Genomic DNA, 20,043 nt, shown 5'->3' on the forward strand with positions numbered 1-20,043 from the left:
GCAACTTATAAAAGCTTTCTGTAGTATTGACTAATCCAAATTTTGATGTTTGAGTTGTCCTTATCAAATTAAATTCCCCTTATCCTCTCCCCTTCCCACTCACCCCCTCCCCACCCCAAGTGTCTTGCAACTATATGTGAGCTGGGAAACTTGAGGAGCGGTTAGATAAAGGAAATTCTAGAAGAACAGAAAAGACCCTTGATTTGGACAGGAAGAGCAGGTGGTAAGAGAGATCTTAGGGAATGATAAGAAGTAATTATTTTAGTCTGTGAGGCAGAGATGGGGATAAGATTTTTTTTATAACTTTATTGGAGTATAATTGCTTTACAATGTTGTGTTAGTTTCTGCTGTACAACGAAGTGAATCAGCTATAAGTATACATATATCCCCATGTCCCCTCCCTCTTGCGTCTCCCTCCCACCCTCCCTATCCGACCCCTCTAGGTGGTCACAGAGCATCGAGCTGATCTCCCTGTGCTATGCAGCAGCTTCCCACTAGCTGTCTGTTTTACATTTGGTAGTGTATATATGTCAGTGCTACTCTCGCACTTTGTCCCAGCTTCCCCTTCCCCCCTCCACGTCCTCAAGTCCATTCTCTACATCTGTGTCTTTATTCCTGCCCTGCCACTAGGTTCATCAGTACCATTTTTTTAGACTCAGTATATGTGTATTAGCATACGGTATTTGTTTTTCTCTTTCTGACTTACTTCACTCTGTATGACAGACTCTAGGTCCATCCACCTGTTACGTTCCTTTTTATGGACACTTAGGTTGGGGATAAGATTTTGAGTTAGATACAAGCTAAGAAGAATAAGAAAACATGCTTTCTGAACTAAGAAGATGGTTTGATTCTAAGAATAATGTTTCTTAAAGAGCAAAATATTGCTTGTTTTTAAGGTTTACAGTGATTTCTTATTTTTTGAGAAATTTTTTTTAAAATTGAAGTATAGTTGATTTAAAATGTTGTGTTAATTAAAATATTGCTTTTTATAACTATATTCTTTCTAGAGTACTTTCTTTTAATAACTAGTTTCATTTAGAAAAAGTAGAAAATAAAGCCTGTGGATATCTCTTAGAAATTTTGTACAACTGTTACTCTAATAGTGAATATGTGTGTGTGTGTTTTCCCCCCAGAATCTCCCTGGAAAAAGAGACATGAATGTCTGCAATGATATTTCCTGACAAGAAGTTGATACGAGAGAAGAAAAGGAGATCGACAGCTAGTGAACAGAATTTTGAATAACCAGGATTTTTATATTTATCACCTCCAACTACAGCCTTCTGTTGCCTGTTTTTAAATCAGAGATCACTACAATCAGAACCAAGACAAGGCAAAAGGATACTTTTCTTCTGTATTTTTTGAGACTAAAAAAAAACTGAAATGTCTAGGAAACAAAACCAGAAGGGTAAGATTCCATGTGGGCATAAATTGTTAAAAGCATAGTTGTGGAGTAATGATCACCATTTCTATCTGTACATAGTTTTGAGTGTTTTGAGTGATGTCATGCTTTTCCTCACCTAGTGCAATACTACTGATAGTTATAACTTATCTTTCTGTCATGACTGCACAATTAATTTTAGAAGAGTATGGAACATTCACAGCTTTATCTGTTGTGCCTTTAACTACCTAAGGATTTGTGGATATTAGATTATAGCTTTTTGTGTTACTAGTTTGTGAATTAATTCATATAACAATTGCTTTTCTACTTATAAACTTATTAATATACTTTTAGGAAAGCCAAATGCATCTTGAAAGTGCACTTTTTGGAGAGTGAACATATGTTATAAGGGGTAGGAGATAACTTACTACAGGATATTCTATATCCTGTGAGTTGATGTTTCTTCGGAGGCAGGAAATGAAGCAAGAGTAAATGCTTCTAGTCATCGATTCCTTCTTTAGCTTTCTTTCTGGGATTGTGACTCTAGCTTTTTGTATAAAGTAAAATATAAGTTGCAAAGAGTCAAGAAATATCAAGAGTACTTATAAGGAGGAAGGGACAACAAAGATGATGAAGTCACTTTTTCAGCTTTCCAAGAATAGCTGTGAAAATGTAAAGGGACAAATAGCACTAGAACTGTCACACATAACTGGAATATGTTTGTTAAAAGAATGACCATAGCTATCCTGGATTTTTTTCCCCTCAATTTAAAGTTAATGTTCTTTAATTCAAAACAAAGCTGTAGACCCAGGTCTCACGTGTTAAATATGAAGGAAATGCTTAAAAAAATGTTTTAATGGAGTATAGTTTATTTACAATGTTGTGTTGGTGTCAAGTGTACAGCAAAGCGATTCAGGTATATACAGACACACACACACACATGCATACCTACTATTCTTTTCCATTAGGTCATTATAAGATATTGAGTATAGTTCCCTGTGCTATAATTAGGTCCTGTAGTTTACCTGTTTTATAGGTATAGTAGTGTGTATCTGTTAATCCCAAACTCCTAATTTATCTCTCCCCACCACTATCCCCTTTGGGAACCATAAGTTAGTTTTCTACGTATGTGAGTCTATTTCTGTTTTGTAAATAAGTTCATTGTATCATTTTTTTAGATTCTACATAGAAGTGATATCATACGCTATTTGTCTTTCTCTGACTTACTTCACTTAGTATGATAATCTCTAGGTCCATCCATGTTGCTTCAAATGACATTATTTCATTCTTTTTTTATGGTTGAGTAGTATTCCATTGTGTGTGTGTGTGTGTGTATCACATCTTTTTTATCCATTCATCTGTTGATGGACATTTAGGTTGAAGGAAATGCTTTTAAACTTAATTTTGACTGGCCAAATCAAAAATCTCATTATACGAAAACAATATACCACAGCTGCTTGTGGTTTTGAAAGCTGTAGTTTCATTGTATAGAAAACCTGTATAAAGAAAATCTGAGATCTAAGGAATGGTTAGATTACTAAAGAAGCTGAACTCTTCTGTGGAGTGAGACTTATCAACTGAAAAGTTTTTAAAATTTCATCTAAAAAGTTGAATGTTTAATTTTTCCTTAAAAAGTTGACTTCAGATTGCTTTGACCTTTTAAAAGCTATAGAGTCTTTGTTTATTTCATGCCTGTGTTGTTCCAGAGCTATAAAAGAGTATCATTGCTTTCTATAACTGCTATCCAGTTGCTGTAAAATGAATATAAATTTTAGATCACATCATAGGCATTAAGTGCTAACAAATTTCGATTGAACGTAGCCTAGATTTACACTTAGTTGAAACAAAAGAAAGCTTGTATGTTGTTAGGACTTTCTCTGAAACAAATATATACATATATATAACTGATATTTGAACTCCCCAAAATACAAAATACTTATAAAATTCTATCTCATTTAATTCATTTATATATTTAAAATTTCATAGTTTTGGGTTTTATTAGTCCAAATAATTATACTCACTTTATCAGCTTAGTTAAAATACATTAAAAAGATAGATACTATGGTAGTTTCTGTTCTGTAGTGACAACTCATTTACTAAGTGTCATTTTGTAATGAGTTATGTTTTTATTCCATAGTAGACCATGTTTCCATATTTTCCTATATCAGTAATACTGGTAAATTTCTTATTTAATGCAATATTTAGTGGAGTTAAACTTGTATGGCTTAAATTAAGGTCAATTTCAGCTGCAGCTATTGATTGCTCTAAGCCTTTTAGCCAACACCTAGCAGAAGTCAGATCAGTGCTTCTCAAAGTATGATCTGTGAACTAGAGAAATATTTTTAAATGGAGACTGTTTAGAAACTTTTATTTTTTTGATATTGACCATTTTTAAAGTCTTTATTGAATTTATTACAATATTGCTTCTGTTTTATGTTTTGTTTTTTTGGCCGCGAGGCATGTGGGATCTTAGCTCCCCGACCAGGGATTGAACCAGCACCCCCTGTATTGGAAGGTGAAGTCCCAACCACTGGACCCCCAGGGAAGTCCCTAGAAACTCTTTTATAGTGATTTGACAGTGCTGTAACATCCAGACCCTTTCAAAACAGTTTTATTGAGGTATAATTTAAAACTATAAAATTCATCAATTATAAATGGACAATGTTATTATTTTTAGTAAAAAAAAAATTTTTGGCCTTGCCATGAGGCTTACAGGATCTTAGTTCCCCGACCAGGGATTGAACCCAGGCCCTCGGCAGTGAAAGCACTGAGTCGTAACCACTGGACTGCCAGGGAATATCCTGTTTTTAGTAAATTTATGCAGTTGTGCAACCATCACCACAATCCTATTTTAAAACACCTTCCTCACCCCCAAAATTTACTCTTACCTGTTTACAATCAATTCCTGCTTTCAACCCCAGGCAAACACTGATCTACTTTCTGTGTCTTTAGTTTTGCCTTTTCTAGAGATTTCATATAAACAGATGAATACAATATGGTTTTGTGTCTGGTTTCTTTCACTTAGTGCAATGTTTTTGAGGTTCCTTAATGTTTTTTAATGTATCAGTAGCTTGCCCTTTTTTACTGCTGAGTAGCGTTAAGGTATAAAAAGGAAAAACCCTGTTTCTTTTTACACTCTGCTACTCATGATGTTTGTGTGACCAGAAGTGTGGATGTTCTTCCCACATTGACCAATTCTCTGATACCAGCTGGGCGTCCCTACAATCCAATTCAATTCTGACACTGTCTACTTGGAGTTAGCGTTAGATCCCACAGGTTAAGGGCTCAGTCCCTCAAGACTGCTCCCACTTCAGACACCAATCATGAGTAGTGGATTCCCAAGTTATCCACCCCTCTGTCCAACTTGGCTACAAACGGGTGGTTTCCACGACCCCCTCCTCAGGTTCAGTAATTTGCTATAATGCTCACAGAACTCAGGGAAACACTTACTACTTTTACTGGTTTATATACATAGAAGAGAATGTGATAAAGAATACAGATGAACAGCCAGATGAAGAGGTATATAGGGTGAGGTCTGGAAGGGTGCCCAGTGCAGGAGCTTCTGTCTCCATGAAGTTGAGCTGTATTACCCTCCTAGCACATGGATGGGTTCAGTAACCTGGAAGCTCTCTGAACCCCATACTTAAGAGATTTTTTTCAAGGTTTTATCACATAAATGTGATTGAGTATTATTAACTCATCTCTAACTCCTCTCTTTTCCCTTACCCAACGGATGGGTGTGGGACTGAAAGTTCCAAGCCTTAATTATGGCTTGATCTTTCTGGTGACCATGCCTCCATCCTGAAGCTGTCCAGGAACCCACCAAGTTGCTTTCTTAGAACTAAAGATGCTCCTATCACCCAGGAAATTTCAAGGCATTTGTGATCTCTTAGGAACTGGAGTCAAATACCAAATATTGGAACAGAAGGTGCTCCTAGCACCTTTACAGCTTAGGGAGTTACAAAGGTTTTAGGAGTCCTTAGCCAGGAACTGGGGATGAAGACCAAAATATTTATTTCTTCTTATACTACAATATCACAGGTTGTATCACATTTTGTTTATCCATTTACCAGTTGATTATTCATTTGGATTATTTCCAGTCTTGACTATTATGAACGATTATAAATTATGAACATTTGCTTACAAGTCTTTGTGTGGACATATGTTTTTGTTTCTCTTGGAGAAATACCTAGGAGCAGAATTGGTTAATTTTCAAAGAAATTGCCATGCCAGACTGTTTTCCGAAGTGGCTGACCATTTTATGATGCCACCAGCAATAAATGTTGGCTTTGGATGCTTCATATCCTTGCCAGCACTTGGTATGGTGTCTTTTTTATTATAGCTCTTTTACTAGGTGTGTACTGATATTTCATTGTGGTTTTGATTTGTACTTCCTTAATGACTGATAATGTTGACTATTTCTTCATGTGATTATTAGCCATTTGTGTATCTTTTTGGGTGAAATGTCTATTTAAATTCTTTATTCATTTTTACAAATTGGGTTGTAGGTCTTCTTCCCCCCCACACAATTTTTTTTAATTGAGGTATAGTTGATTTATAATATTATATAAATTTCAGGTGTACAACATAGTGATTCACAATTTTTTTTCTGTGTGATTCACGATTTTTAAAGGTTATACTCCATTTATAGTTGTAAGAATTTTTTATTCTGAATACAAGTCCATTATCAGGTACATGATTTGCAAATATATTTATATATTTTCCCAGTCTGTGATTTGTTTTTTCATTTTCTTAATGGTGTCTTCCCACCACTCCACCCCCCACCCCACCCCCGCACCATGTGGCTTGTGGGATCTTAGTTCCCCGAGGAGGGATCGAACCTGGTCCCTTGGCAGTGAAAGCGCAGAGTTCTAACTACTGGACCGCCAGGGAATTCCCAATGGTGTCTTTTTAAAAGTGAAAGTTTTTAATTTTGATAAAACCCAGTTTATCTTTTCTTAAAGTATAGTATAATAAGTAAGGTGTAGAGTAAATCCTCCAACCTTTCTTCCCCCAAAGCTTTATTGGCTATCCTGGTTTCTTTATGTTTCCTTAGAAATTTAGAATCAGCTTGTCAATTCATACAAAAATATCTGCTTGGAATCTGATAGAGGTTGCATTAATCAATAGATCAATTTGTGGAGAATTGTTATCTTAACAATAGTGAGTCTTTCAATTCATGAATATAGCATATCTCTACATTTATTTAGATCTTACTTTCTCTCCGTAATGTTTTATAGATTTAAGCGAACAGACCTTGCAGCTCCTTTGTTGAGTTTGTTCCTAAGTAATTTATTCTTTTTTTAATTTTGGTTGCACCAGGTCTTAGTTGCAGCAGGTAGTCTCCTTAGTTGCAGCTCGCTGGCTCCTTAGTTGTGGCACATGAACTCTTAGTTGGGGCATGCATATGGGATCTAGTTCCCTGACCAGGGCTTGAACCCGCGTCCCCTGAATTGGAAGTCGGATGCTTAACCACTGCGCCACCAGGGAAGTCCCAGTAATTTATTCTTTTTGATGCTGTTGTGAGTGAGACATTTGATTTTTGTTGTTGTTAAACTCACTTATTAGTTCAAGTAGTTTTTAGTTGATAACTTAGATTTTCAATATATAATGCTGTGTCCTCTGTGAATAAAGTTCGTTTTCCTCCTCTCTTCCATTCTAGATGACTGTAATTTCTTTTTTCTTGCCTTTTGCATGGGCTTGAACTTCCAGTATATTGTTGAAAAGAAGTGTGAGGGCAGGCATCTTTGCCTTGTTCTCACTCTTGAGGAGAAGCATTTAGTCTTTTACCATTAAGTATGATGTTACCTGTAGGTTTTTCCTAGATGCCCTTTATCAGTTTGAAGAAGTTCCTCTCTCTTCTTATCTTGCACCTTGCTGAGTTTTTACATGAATGGGTATTGGGATTTTGTCAGATGGTTTTTATGCATCTATTTCAGTGGTTCTCAAACAGGGATGATTTTGCTGCCTAGGGGATATATGGCAATGTCTGGAGACATTTTTAGTGGTCACAGCTTGGAGCTAGGGTTCTGTTGGCATCTAGTGGATTTAGGTCCAGGATGCTGTAAACATTCTGCACTACACAGGACAGCTCCACACAACAAAGATGTGCTTGGCTTTATTTAAAGTGTCAATACTGCTGAAGTTGAGAAACTCTGATCTATTGTTATGATCATGTGTTTTTGTCCTTTATTTATATAGAGCATTATATTAATTAATTTTCATATGTTAAACCAATTCTGCATTCCTGGTATGAATCCCACTTGGTCATAGTATGTATCTTTTTTTATGTTACTGGTTTCTGTTTGTCATAGATTTCTACACCTGTATTCATGAGAGATATTGGTCTGTAGTTTTCCATTCTTGTGATGTGTTTGTCTAGTATATGATTTGTTCTGGAGAATATGCCATGTGTGCTTTAAAAGAATGTGTATTGATTTGTTTTTGGGTGGAGTGTTCTATCTATGTCGGTTAGGTTGGGTGATCATGATGTTCAAGTCATCTATATCCTTACTAATTTTCTGTTTACTTGTTCTGTCATTTACTAAGAGAACAGTATAGAAATCTTCAGCTGTAATTTTTGAATTGTGTATTGTTCCTTTCTACTCTGTCAGTTTTTTTTTTTCGTTTGTTTTTGTTTTTGTTTTTTGCAGTACGCGAGCCTCTCACTGTTGTGGCCTCTCCCGTTGCGGAGTACAGGCTCCGGACGCGCAGGCTCAGCGGCCGTGGCTCACGGGCCCAGCCGCTCCGTGGCATGTGGGATGTTCCCATACCGGGGCACGAACCCGTATCCCCTGCATCAGCAGGCAGACTCTCAACCACTGCGCCACCAGGGAAACCCTATTCTGTCAGTTTTTAATTCACATATTTTAGGACTCTGTTATTAAGTGTATATAGATTAATAATTGTTATATTCTGCTGATGTATTGATTTTCTTATCATTACAAAATGTTCTTTTTATCTCTAGTAATATATTTAAAGTTTTAGTTTTTCTGCTAGTAATATAGCCGTTCCAGCTCTCTTACAGTTACTGTTTTCAGGGAATATATTTTTCATCCTTTTACTTTCAATCTGTTTGTGTCTTGGAGTCTAAGGGGTGTCTCTTGTAGGCACCATATAGTTAGATCTTGCTTTTTATCTAGTCTAACAACTCTACATTTTGATTATTTAGTCCTTCACATTGAAAGTATTTATCAGTATGATTGGGTTTATGCCTGCCATCTGTTGTTTTCTATATGTCTCATTTTTATTCCTTTGTTACTCCTTTATTTCCTTTTTTTGTGTTAAACATATTTTTTAGTGTTTTGTTTTGTTTTGTTGGCTGCGTTGGGTCTTCGTTGCTGCACGCAGGCTTTCTCTAGTTGCGGCAAGAAGGGGCTACTCTTCGTTGTGGTGCGCAGGCTTCTCATTGCAGAGGCTTCTCTTGTTGTGGAGCATGGGCTGTAGCTGCGCGGGTTTCAGTAGTTGTGAACAGGCTCAGTAGTTGTGGCGCACGGGCTTAGTGGGTTCTTAGTGGGCGTGTGGGTTCTTCCCGGAGCAGGGATTGAACCCGTGTCCCTTGCATTGGCAGGCAGATTCTTAACCACTGTACCACCAGGGAAGTCCCTCCTCTGATTTTTTTAAGCTATTTTAAAAACAGTTATTTTATTAGTGATTGCTCTAGGTTGCAATATGCACCTTTAACTTACCACAAGCTAATTCAGGCTAATACTGACTTAATTCTGGTAAAATACAGTAACTTTGTTCTAGTATAGCCTCATTGCCTCTCCTGTTTTGTTTTGTTTCGTTTTGTTCTTCTTTTTACAGGGTAATTTTATTTTATTTTGTTTTAAATTTTTATTGGAGTATAGTTGATTTACAATGTTAGTTTCAGGTATACAGCAAAGTGAATCAGTTATACATATACATATACACTCTTTTTTTTTTTAAGAGATGTTACTCTTAATCTGAAAATAGTACTTCAAGACCAGTAAGAAGTACACGAATCATCTATTAAAAACATGGATAATATATTTTAAAAAGCAGTTCTCAGAAGATGAAAAGCAAATCATAAATAAACATATAACAAGCTAGTCGACCTCTTTTATACTCACAATAAGAAACTGCTTAGCCCATGGGCTTTGCAAATGTTAAATGATATAACCCAGAATTTGAGATGATGTGAAGAAACAGACTGTCTTGTTTTTACTGGCTAGAGTGTGAAATGGTTACATCAGAAGAGTAGAAGCTTTCCATGATCCTGAAAAGAGGCTTTTTAAAAAATTAATCCTTCCCTACCAGATGAGGTAGGGAATCCTTCCCTATTCTGCTGAATAATATATAAGCCCTAGTTTGTTGTCCAAACATTTGTTTGTTTCTTATTTTTTTTTTAATGCAGTAAAATAAATATGATAAACAAGCCTGGGGAACTGGCTTCAAACCACATGGAAAACCGTGCAAGAATCACAGCAACATTTATAATCAGTTGTTGCAGACATTAAAACAAAAGCTGAGGCAAGACTCATCCTCAGAGGGCTGGAACCCAAGCCAGGCTTGTCATTTGTGACTTCCACCTTGGCCTGAGTGAAGATGTAGACACGTTGAGAATGAACAGAGTATTTTCAGTCAGAAAGACCTGAATTGGGGACCCATTTCCCTCTCAATGGGAAATAATAATAGTTTCCTTTTTTTAAATTAATTAATTAATTAATTTGGTTGCACCGGGTCTTAGTTGCGGCAGGCAGGCTCCTTAGTTGCGGTAGGCATGCTCCTTAGTTGTGGTTCCAGGGCTCCTTAGTTGCAGCTCGCTGGCTCCTTTAGTTGCGGCATGTGGGCTCCTTAGTTGCGGCACGTGTAATAGTTTCTATTTCATAGCAGTGTTTGAAGTTCAAGAGATGACAGTATACAGAAATAAGATATGCATATGTCATTTGTTTAGATATCATCTCATGAATAATACTATTTAACACAAAATATTTGGAGACACAGTTCTAAGGGTTTATGTATATTACCTTGTTTAATTCCTCACAAAAATACCCTCTAACGTAGTTACTTTTCTTATCTCTGTTCTACAAATGAGGAAGCTGAGGCACAGGGATATTAAATTATTTCCCCAACACCTCAGAGCTACTAAGGACCAAATCTGGAATTTGGTGCCAGACTGGGATTTGGTATCCTTAAACAGTCTGCTATATTGCTTCACTTGCCAGGCTTACAATAATAGCTTCATAACCAGCTTAGCAAACTGCAGTTTCTCCTTCTGTTTTGTACTATTATTTTCACATATATCTATGTATGATATAACTATATGTGATAATTATGACAATATCATGTTATTTATTGTTTTAAACAATCTTATACCTTTGGGAGAAATTTGGAGAAGAAAAGAGAAAAAATATATACATAGTCTCTTTTTTTTAAAATTAATTAATTAATTTATTTTTGCCTGTATTGGGTCTTCGTTGCAGCGTGCGGGCTTTCTCTAGTTGTGGCGAGCGGGGGCTACTCTTCGTTGCAGTGCACAGGCTTCTCATTGTGGTGGCTTCTCTTGTTGTGGAGCACGGGCTCTAGGCGCGGGGGCTTAAGTACTTGAGGCACATGGACTCGGTGGTTGTGGCTTGCGGGCTCTAGAGCGCAGGCTCAGTAGTTGTAGCGCACGGGCTTGGTTTCTCCGTGGCATGTGGAATCTTCCCGGACCAGGGCTCGGACCCATGTCCCCTGCATTGGCAGGTGGATTCTTGACCACTGCGCCACCAGGGAAGTCCCCATAGTCTCTTATATTTACCCAAATATTTACCATTTTGAGTACCCTTAATTCCTTTCTCTGGACTTGAGTTCCTGTCTGGTTTTATTTCCTTTCAGCCCGAAGAATTTCCTTTAGTTTTTCTTGTAGGGCAGATCTGACAGGAATGGATTCTTTTAGCCTTTTTGGAAGTCTGGAATGTTTGTATTTTAACCTTCATCTTTGAAGGATAGTTTTGCTGGATATAGACTTCTTCTTTGACATTTTTTTTTCTTTTAGCACTTAGAATATGCCATTCCACTGAATATGTCATATTATTCTTTGTTTGTGATGAGTCATTTTTCTACTGTTGCTGGTAAGATTTTCTCCTTGTCTTTAACAGTTTGACTGTGATACAGCTTGGTATGGCCCTTTTGGGAATTTCATCAAAAAAAATTTTTTTTCTGCTTCTTTCATTCTCTCCTCTCCTGCTAGGAATCCTGTTACATGTATAGTGGTAAGCTTGGTGTTATCCCACAGGTGTTTGAGGCTCTGTTCATTTCTCTTGTTTTTTTCCTACTTCTCAGATTGTTTAATTTCTGTTGATTTCTTTTCTTTTTTTTTTTTTTTTTTTTTGGCGGTACGTGGGCCTCTCACTGTTGTGGCCTCTCCCGTTGCGGAGCACAGGCTCCGGATGCACAGGCCCAGGGGCCATGGCTCACGGGCCCAGCCGCTCCGCGGCATGTGGGATCCTCCCGGACCATGGCACGAACCCGCGTCCCCTGCATCGGCAGGTGGACTCCCAACCACTGCGCCACCAGGAAAGCCCATCTGTTGATTTCTTTTAAACTTCACTGATTCTTCTGCCATCTCAGATCTGCTATTAGGTCTATGTAGTCAGCTTTTCATTTGGGTATTGTATTTTCAGTTAGACTTTCTTTTTAGCTCCTTTTTATAGTTTCTGTTTCTCTATTGAGATTCTCTATTTGCTGAGTTGGTATGACCATATTTTCCTTTAATTCTTTGAATATATTTATATTAACTGTTTTGAAGTCTTTGTTAAGTGCACCAACTGAACCCTCTCAGAATAAGTTTCTATTGACAGGTGTTTGGGTTTTTTCCTGTGTATGAGTGAATCTTTCTTTTCTTAAAGCTTTTTTAAAGAGTGGATAGTTTAGATAATATATTGTGTTGACTCTGGATTGGTATTAATTTTCGGAGGGTATTTAGAGAATTAGTCTGGACTTAAAACTGAAGAATCTACCTCCTCCATGTGTACAGCCACTAATATATCTGCACATTTTTAAATTCTAATTTTTATTATTTATTTATTTTATTTTATTTTTTTGCGGTACGCGGGCCTCTCACGCTGCGGCCTCTCCCGTTGCGGAGCACAGGCTCCGGATGCGCAGGCCCAGCGGCCATGGCTCACAGGCCTAGCCGCTCTGCGGCACGTGGGATCCTCCCGGACCGGGGCACGAACCTGCATCCCCTGCATTGGCAGGCGGACCCTCAACCACTGTGCCACTAGGGAAGCCCCTGTAATTTTTATTTTTTAGCTTTGTTTTTTTATGGGTTGTCCCTGTGTCTGCAGTGTTCAGTGCTCAGCCAATGATTTGGACCAAGGTTGTGCTCAAACATCTCAAACCTATAGACTCTTATCCTCTGCTGATTGATCTATGTGGGTTGGGGAGCACATTCAAAATTCAGACAGTTCTCAATTTTGCTTTGACTTTGACTTTCCACTGGTCTCCCCTGTACATGTACAGAGTTTCTCATTTAGTTAGGGATGTGTAGAAAGTTTATCTAGCTTTTCGTTTTTCTGTTTTTTTTTTTTTTTTTTTTTTTGTCTGCACCATGTGGCTTGCAGGATATCAGGTCCCCAACCGGGGATGGAACCTGGGCCCTCTGCAGTGAAAGCATGGAGTCCTAACCACTGGCCCACCAGGGAATTCCCTATCTAGCTTTTCTATGGCTCTTTCATTTCCAGAATTTCCCTGTTAAATTTCCTATTTGGGGCTTCCCTGGTGGCGCAGTGGTTGAGAGTCCGCCTGCCAATGCAGGGGACACGGGTTTGTGCCCCGGTCCGGGAGGATCCCACATGCCGCGGAGCGGCTGGGCCCGTGAGCCATGGCCGCTGAACCTGCGCGTCCAGAGCCTGTGCTCTGCAACGGGAGAGGCTACAACAGTGAGAGGCCTGCGTACCGCTAAAAAATAAATAAATAAGTAAATAAATAATTTCCTATTTGTTTACCACTCAGCCAACCAAGACTCCAGCTTCAGAGTAGCAAAGCAGCAAGTTTTTCTATTCATTTCCTACTGAGTTCTGCACTTGAGCTGATGGAGCTGTGAGGTTTTGCCCTCCTCTCCAGATCAAGGTAGCTTTCTTTGGCAGTAAAGCTGCTGATTTTCATGGTTTGCCCTGCCCTGATAAAGCTCTTGTTCCCCAGGGAGCTGGAAATAGGAGAATGGGAGCAGTCCTAGGCCAGAAGGGTACAGACTCCACTGTTTTGACATAAGGCCCTGGCAGGTTCTTAGTAATTTGTTGTGTGCCTTTGGTTGATTTCCATAGCCCTGAAATGGTTGTTTTTGGCAGTTTTGTTCAGTTTAATACTTGCGTTTTAAGGAGAGGACTTGCTGAACCCCTCATGCCATCCTAGCCCTTCAGCCCGGTTTTATTGTATTTTATAAAAGCATTGGTCCTCAAAGGATTAGAAATTAAAACAACAGCTAGTTCTTTATCATAGATTGTTTGGCTAGCACTGAGTTAAGTAGTGGCAGCAGAGGGTGGGTCTTTAGCCCTTAAATGGTCTACTGGTTCACGTGGCTTACTAGTTAACTAGGTAAGAAATGTTTCTGCCAGAAATCTCCTGTGGGCCTTACCCTTGGTTTATGTATACTGTTTGTTGGACACCTAAATGCCGAAAATCACGAGATAAACAAAAGAACCTGTGAGTAGAACCTAAGGCAAATATTTGAGAACCTATCAGGTTTATAATGTGAATTTATAGTGGAATAGATATACATAACTTTTTACATTTTTCTGACTGATCTCTGAATCCAGCACTGGATTATAGAAAACCAACTCTAGGGGTAACCCAAGGTTGGGAATATAGGCTTAGTTGTGATTCCCACAGGTTACTAGTGTATCTTATATTATTCCTAATTGGCCTTTAGAGACTAGAGAAGGGTGAGACCAAACGTTGTAATTTTTTAAATATTTTAAGAATACTGATTTTGTCAGATAATTTTGTCTCTCAAGCTTAACCATGTATCAGAATCATCCTGGATATGGAAAAAAAAATTCTGAATCACTATCTCTGGGGGTGGTATATTAGACTCTTTTTAACAGTCAGGTTTGCTAATATCGTTCTAGACGTAAAAACTGTTTGCCTATCAGTGTCTAACTATATCAAGTTACAATGATAAGAGCAAATTCATAAGTAGTTTTTTTGTCGACTTCATCTTGCATTTAAATTTGGTTCTCTCTCTTCCTCTTTTCTCCTTTGTAAAACTATTCAGCTATAAAATACCTCCACATTTGATATTTAAACCTCCGAAACACTAAAACAGCTCACTCAGATTTCGTAGTTGATGATGAATGACCATTTCTTTATCCTGTGGTACTTTTCGTCTTATACGGAGGTACCTATATGTTTCTCTCTTCCCCTCCTCTCCTCAACTTTTTTTACCTTGTAAAACTGAAATTCTGTACTCACTGAACTGTAACTCCCTATTCTCCCTTCCCCCAGCCCCTGACAGCCACCATCCTACTTTCTGTCTCTGTGAATTTGACTGCTGTTGATAACTCATATAAGTGGCAGTCCCTTGGGTGAAGCAAAGAGAATAGAGCAGCTGAGAAGCTGAATGCTGACAAATCCTGGAGCCAAGTGGACTGCAGTTGATATAGAAGGCCTTCTGGGGTGTGAGGGGGCACTTGTGATCCCCTATGCTCTGGGATAGGTTTGAGGTAATGTAGGTGCCTTGGTACAAGCAAACAAATTCTCTCTGGAAGAAGATAACCTCACAAATTACTTTTACCATAAATTTTAAAAATAGAGTGTTTAGTGTACAATAAAACATAATTAGAAACATGAGGCAATGAAATAATAACAATATGGAACAAGAAACGATAGAAATGATACACAGGAGACCCAAATATTGGAATTATCCAAAACAGACTTAAAACAACTATTCTTAAAAGGTTCAAGGAAATAAAGACAACTTGGAGAAATTCAGCAGAGAACTGGAAATCTTGAAAATCCAACAATCTTGCAAGGATCACATGAGCTAAGTTCTCAACAGAAACAATAGAAGCCAGGAGACAGTGGAATGATATCTTTAAAGGGCTGAGTAAAAATAGCTGCCAGTCTACAGTTCTATACACATCATCTACAGTAAAAATATGGTTCTGGAATAAAGAGCAAATAAATTGTTTGAACAACAACAGAACACCAAAAATGAACCAAAATAGAAATCATCACTATCAGAACCCCATTGAAAAAAGTACTAAAGGTATTGAATACAGAAGAAAGACTACCCAGTTGGAAAGCTGGAGATGCAAGAAGGCACAAACAGCAATGAAAACCACAAATTTGTGGGCAAATCTAAATGAATATTGATTGTATAAAACAATAAGAATGTTTTATTAAGATTTAAAAATATATAAAGAATAATACAAAATCAATGGCCCATAAGTTTGGAGGGGCATAAGCTTTCTTGCTTTGTCAATGAAGATGGTAAAGCTACCAACTAATATTAGAATTTTCAAGTCAATAATAGACGTTATAATCTCCAGGGAAACTATTAAATTGAAAGCATAGTTACTACATGCTACAACACAGATATACTTTGAAGATATTATGCTAAGTGAAATAAGCCCATCACAAAAATATAAATACTGTCTGATTCCACCTGTATGAGGTATCTAGATTAGTAAAATTCAGAAAAACAGAAAGAAGAATGATGGTTGCCAGGGGCTGGGGGATATGGGGTGTTGTTGAATAGATAACAGAGTTTTAACTTTGCAAGATGAAAAAATTCTGGAGATCGGTTGCACAGCAATGTGAATGCATTTAACACTACTGAACCATACATTTAGAAATGGTTAAGATGGTAAATGGCTTTTTTTTTTTTTTACCACAATAAGAAAAGAATAGTGACTAAGCAGCAAAAGAAAACTGTTCTGGATATGGATGTATTAATATCAGCCAAAGTAGACTTTAAGGCAGAAAAGCATGATTAGGGATAAAGGAAGAGCAGTTCATAATGAAAAAGGATTTAATTTAACAGAAAAATTAATTCTAATAACAGCTTTAAAACAAAAATTGACAGAATTTAAAGAACTACACAAATTCACAGTCATAGTACATTCTTTTTTAAAAAATAATTTTTCCTCTGAATTTTGGAACTCTATCCTAAAATGACTGTTCCTCATATTAGACAATTATAAGGATACATAAAATATTTTTTAAAGTAAAAAAAATAAAATAAAAATAAATTTTCAAAAATTTATTTATTTTTTGGCTGCATTGGCTCTTTGTTGCTGAGCGTGGGCTTTTCTCTAGTTGTGGTGAGTGAGGGCTGCTCTTCGTTGTGGTGCGTGGGCTTCTCATTGTGGTGGCTTCTCTTGTGGAGCACGGGCTCTAGGTGCGCAGGCTTCAGTAGTTGCAGCACACGGGTTCGGTAGTTGTGGCTCGTGGGTTCTAGGGCCCGCGGGCTTCAGTAGTTGTGGTGCGTGGGCTCAGTAGTTCTGGTTCGCAGGCTCTAGAGCACAGACTCAGTAGTTGTGGTGCGTGGGCTTATTTGTTGCGCGGCATGTGGGATCTCCCTGGACCAGGGATCGAACCCATGTCCCCTGTATTGGCAGGCAGATTCTTGACCACTGTGCCACCAGGGGAGTTCCAGTCATAGTACATTCTTAACACAGATCCCTTAGTAACTGATAAAACAAGCAAATGAGGGATTAATAAGGATATAAAATATTTGAATCATATGATTAGCAAATGTAATTTGCTAATATTTAATCGCCATATTTAGAACAGTACCTCCAACGACTGTTTGTTTATTACTTTCTTTTCCAGTGCATCTAGAACATTTTAAAAATTAACCATATACTGGGTCATAAAGCAAGCTGCCACAATTTTTAGATAGTTAAAATCATACAGGTTGTTATGCACACAGTACATTTAAGCTAGTTATCCAAAAGATAATTAGAAAGTCTCCAAATGTTTGAGTATTAAGAAATATTTCTAAATAACAGTTGGATCAAAAAAAGAAATCAAAATAGAAATTAGTATTTTAAACAGAAAAATAACAGAAATTTATATATAAAAACTTGTAGGATACAGCTAAAACCATGCTTAGAGAGAATTTGTTTTTTAGCTTTAAGTGTCCAGGCATATCTCGTTTTACAGTACTTTGCTTTATTGCATTTCACAGATACTACGTTTTTTATAAATTGAAGGTTTATGTCAATCCTGTATTGTCAGATGATGGTTAATAAAGTATTTTTTAAATTAAGGTATGTACATTGATTTTTTTAGACATAATTAGACATAAATGTGCATAGACTACTGCACACTTAACAGACTACAGCATAGTGTAAACATAACTTTTATATGCATTGAGAAACCAAAAAATTTGTGTGACTCACTTTTTGCAATATTCACTTTATTGCAGTAATCTGGAACTGAGCCCGCAATATCTCTGAGGTATGCCTGAAAATAGTCTGCAAATCAGTGAGCTAAGTGTCCATCTTAGGAAGTTAGGAAAAGAAAAACAAATCATCAAAAATGTAAATGAAAGGAAATAAGATGATCCATGAATAATAGAGTTCTAATATTTATGATAGTTCTTTTTCTTGCTTTATTGTAGTTGCTAGGACCGCCAGTTGACTAGGAGTAGTGAAGCAAGAAAGTTAACTATGTGAGAGGATGCATGTGTTAATTATCTTGATCTTGGTAATCATTCCACAGTGTATAAGCATATCAGGTCATCACACTGTACACTTTAAATATATACAGTTATATTTGTCAGTTATTCCTCAATAAATTTGGGAAGAATAAAGAAATAATGAAGCAAGCATCTTGTCTTGTTTTCTGGTCTCAAAGGAAAAGCTCCCTCAGCATTTCACCCTGTGTTGATGTTTGCTGTGGAATTTTTGTAGATACCATACATGGAAAGTCCAAAAGAATCTAAACTACTAAAATTAGTGATTTTAACAGTGTTGCTGAATATAAGATCATTTTACAAAAAGCAGTCACACCTATTTATATCAGCAATAAGTAGTTAGAAAATGAAATATAAAAATAGATGCCACTTACAACTGTACCAAAAGTATAAAATAGAAAGAAATTTAATTAAAAATGTATAAGAACACTATCAGAAAATGATAAAGCATTATTGAAAGAAATGAAAGAACATTTAGATAGAAGGATATACCATATTCATGGATTGGAAGACTCAACATCTTGATGAAAACAGTCCTCCAAAATGGATTTATAGATTTAATGCAATTCCCATTTTAAAAAAAAAACATTATTTCTCTGTAGCTTGACAAAGTGATTCTAAATGTATATAACAATGCAGAGTGCCAAGAATAGCCAAAGAATTCTTGATGGTCAGAGAATTTGCTGTGTCAGATGTTAAGACATCATAAAGCTACAGTAATTAGGACTATATGGGATAGGGACTTACCTGGTGGTCCAATGGGTAAGACTCCGTGCTCCCAATGCAGGGGGCCCGGGTTTGATCCCTGGTCGGGGAACTAGATCCCACACGCATGCCACAACTAAGAAGTCCGCATGCTGAAACTAAAGATCCCACATGCCGCAACTAAAGATCCCACATGCCGCAACGAAGACCTGGCACGGCCCAGATGGATAGATAGATAGATAGGTAGATAGATAGATAGATAGATAATTAAAAAAAGACCATGTGGGATAGCCTTAAAATAGAATCATAGACAAATGAAACACAGAGCCTAGAAACAGATCTATTCATATATGGAGTTTTGTTCATTTAAAAGGTAATACTGAAGAGCATTGAGGAAAGGATGGTCTTTTTTCTGTTAGTTCTGAGACATTTAGAAATCCATGTGGAAAAAATATATAACTCTTGTTCCTTACTTTACTGCGTACCTATAAATCAATTCCAAGGTTTAGGTTATAGACCCAAATGTGAATGGCAAGATAACAAAGCTCATAAATGATAATTTAGAAGAATATCTTCGGGCTTCCCTGGTGGTGCAGTGGTTAGGAATCCGCCTGCCAGTGCAGGGGACATGGGCTTGAGCCTTGGTCCGGGTGGATCCCACATGCCGTGGAGCACCTAAGCCCATGCACCACAACTACTGAGCCTGTGCTCTAGAGCCCGCGGGCCACAACTACTGAGCCCACGTGCGACAACTACTGAAGCCCGTGTGCTTAGAGCCCGTGCTCTGCAGCAAGAGAGGCCACTGCAATGAGAAGTCCATGCACTGCAACGAAGAGTAACCCCAACTCGCCACAACTGGAGAAACCCACGTGTGGCAACGAAGACCCAATGCAACCATAAATAAATAAATAAATAAATAAATTTATTAAAAAGAAGAATATCTTCAAGACCTAAGAATAAGAAAGACTGTTTTTTTGTTGTTGTTACTTTTTTCCTTAATAGCATTTTTAAAGTGTTTTAATAGACTATTTTTTAGAGCAGTTGTAGATTTACAGCAAAATTGAGCAGAAGGTAGAGATTTCTCATATGCCTCCTGCCCCTACACATATATAGCCTCCCCCATTATCAACATCCTTCACCAGAGTAACACATTTGTTACAATTGATGAACCTATACCAACACATCATTATCACCGAAATTCCATAGTTTACATTAGTATTCACCCTTGGTGTTGCACATTCTTTGGGTTTGGACAAATGTACAATCACATGTATCTACTATTGTATCATTCAGAGTAGTTTAACTGTCC

At 37.4% G+C, this 20,043-nt stretch overlaps 1 protein-coding gene across 1 annotated transcript in view; it reads left to right on the top strand.

Annotated features, from left to right (window-relative positions):
- Positions 1–20,043, top strand: part of SPATS2 (spermatogenesis associated serine rich 2) — a 134,996-nt gene that overhangs the window by 58,025 nt on the left and 56,928 nt on the right. Inside the window, exon 2 of the mRNA XM_082665095.1 lies at positions 1,134–1,405. Within this exon, the coding sequence (XP_082521221.1) occupies positions 1,381–1,405 (25 nt within the window). The 5' untranslated portion in view covers positions 1,134–1,380. The remainder of the gene's footprint in view (positions 1–1,133; positions 1,406–20,043) is intronic.

Source organism: Grampus griseus (genome assembly GCF_964374135.1).
Source record: "Grampus griseus genome assembly, chromosome: 11".
NCBI classification, from domain to species: domain Eukaryota; kingdom Metazoa; phylum Chordata; class Mammalia; order Artiodactyla; family Delphinidae; genus Grampus; species Grampus griseus.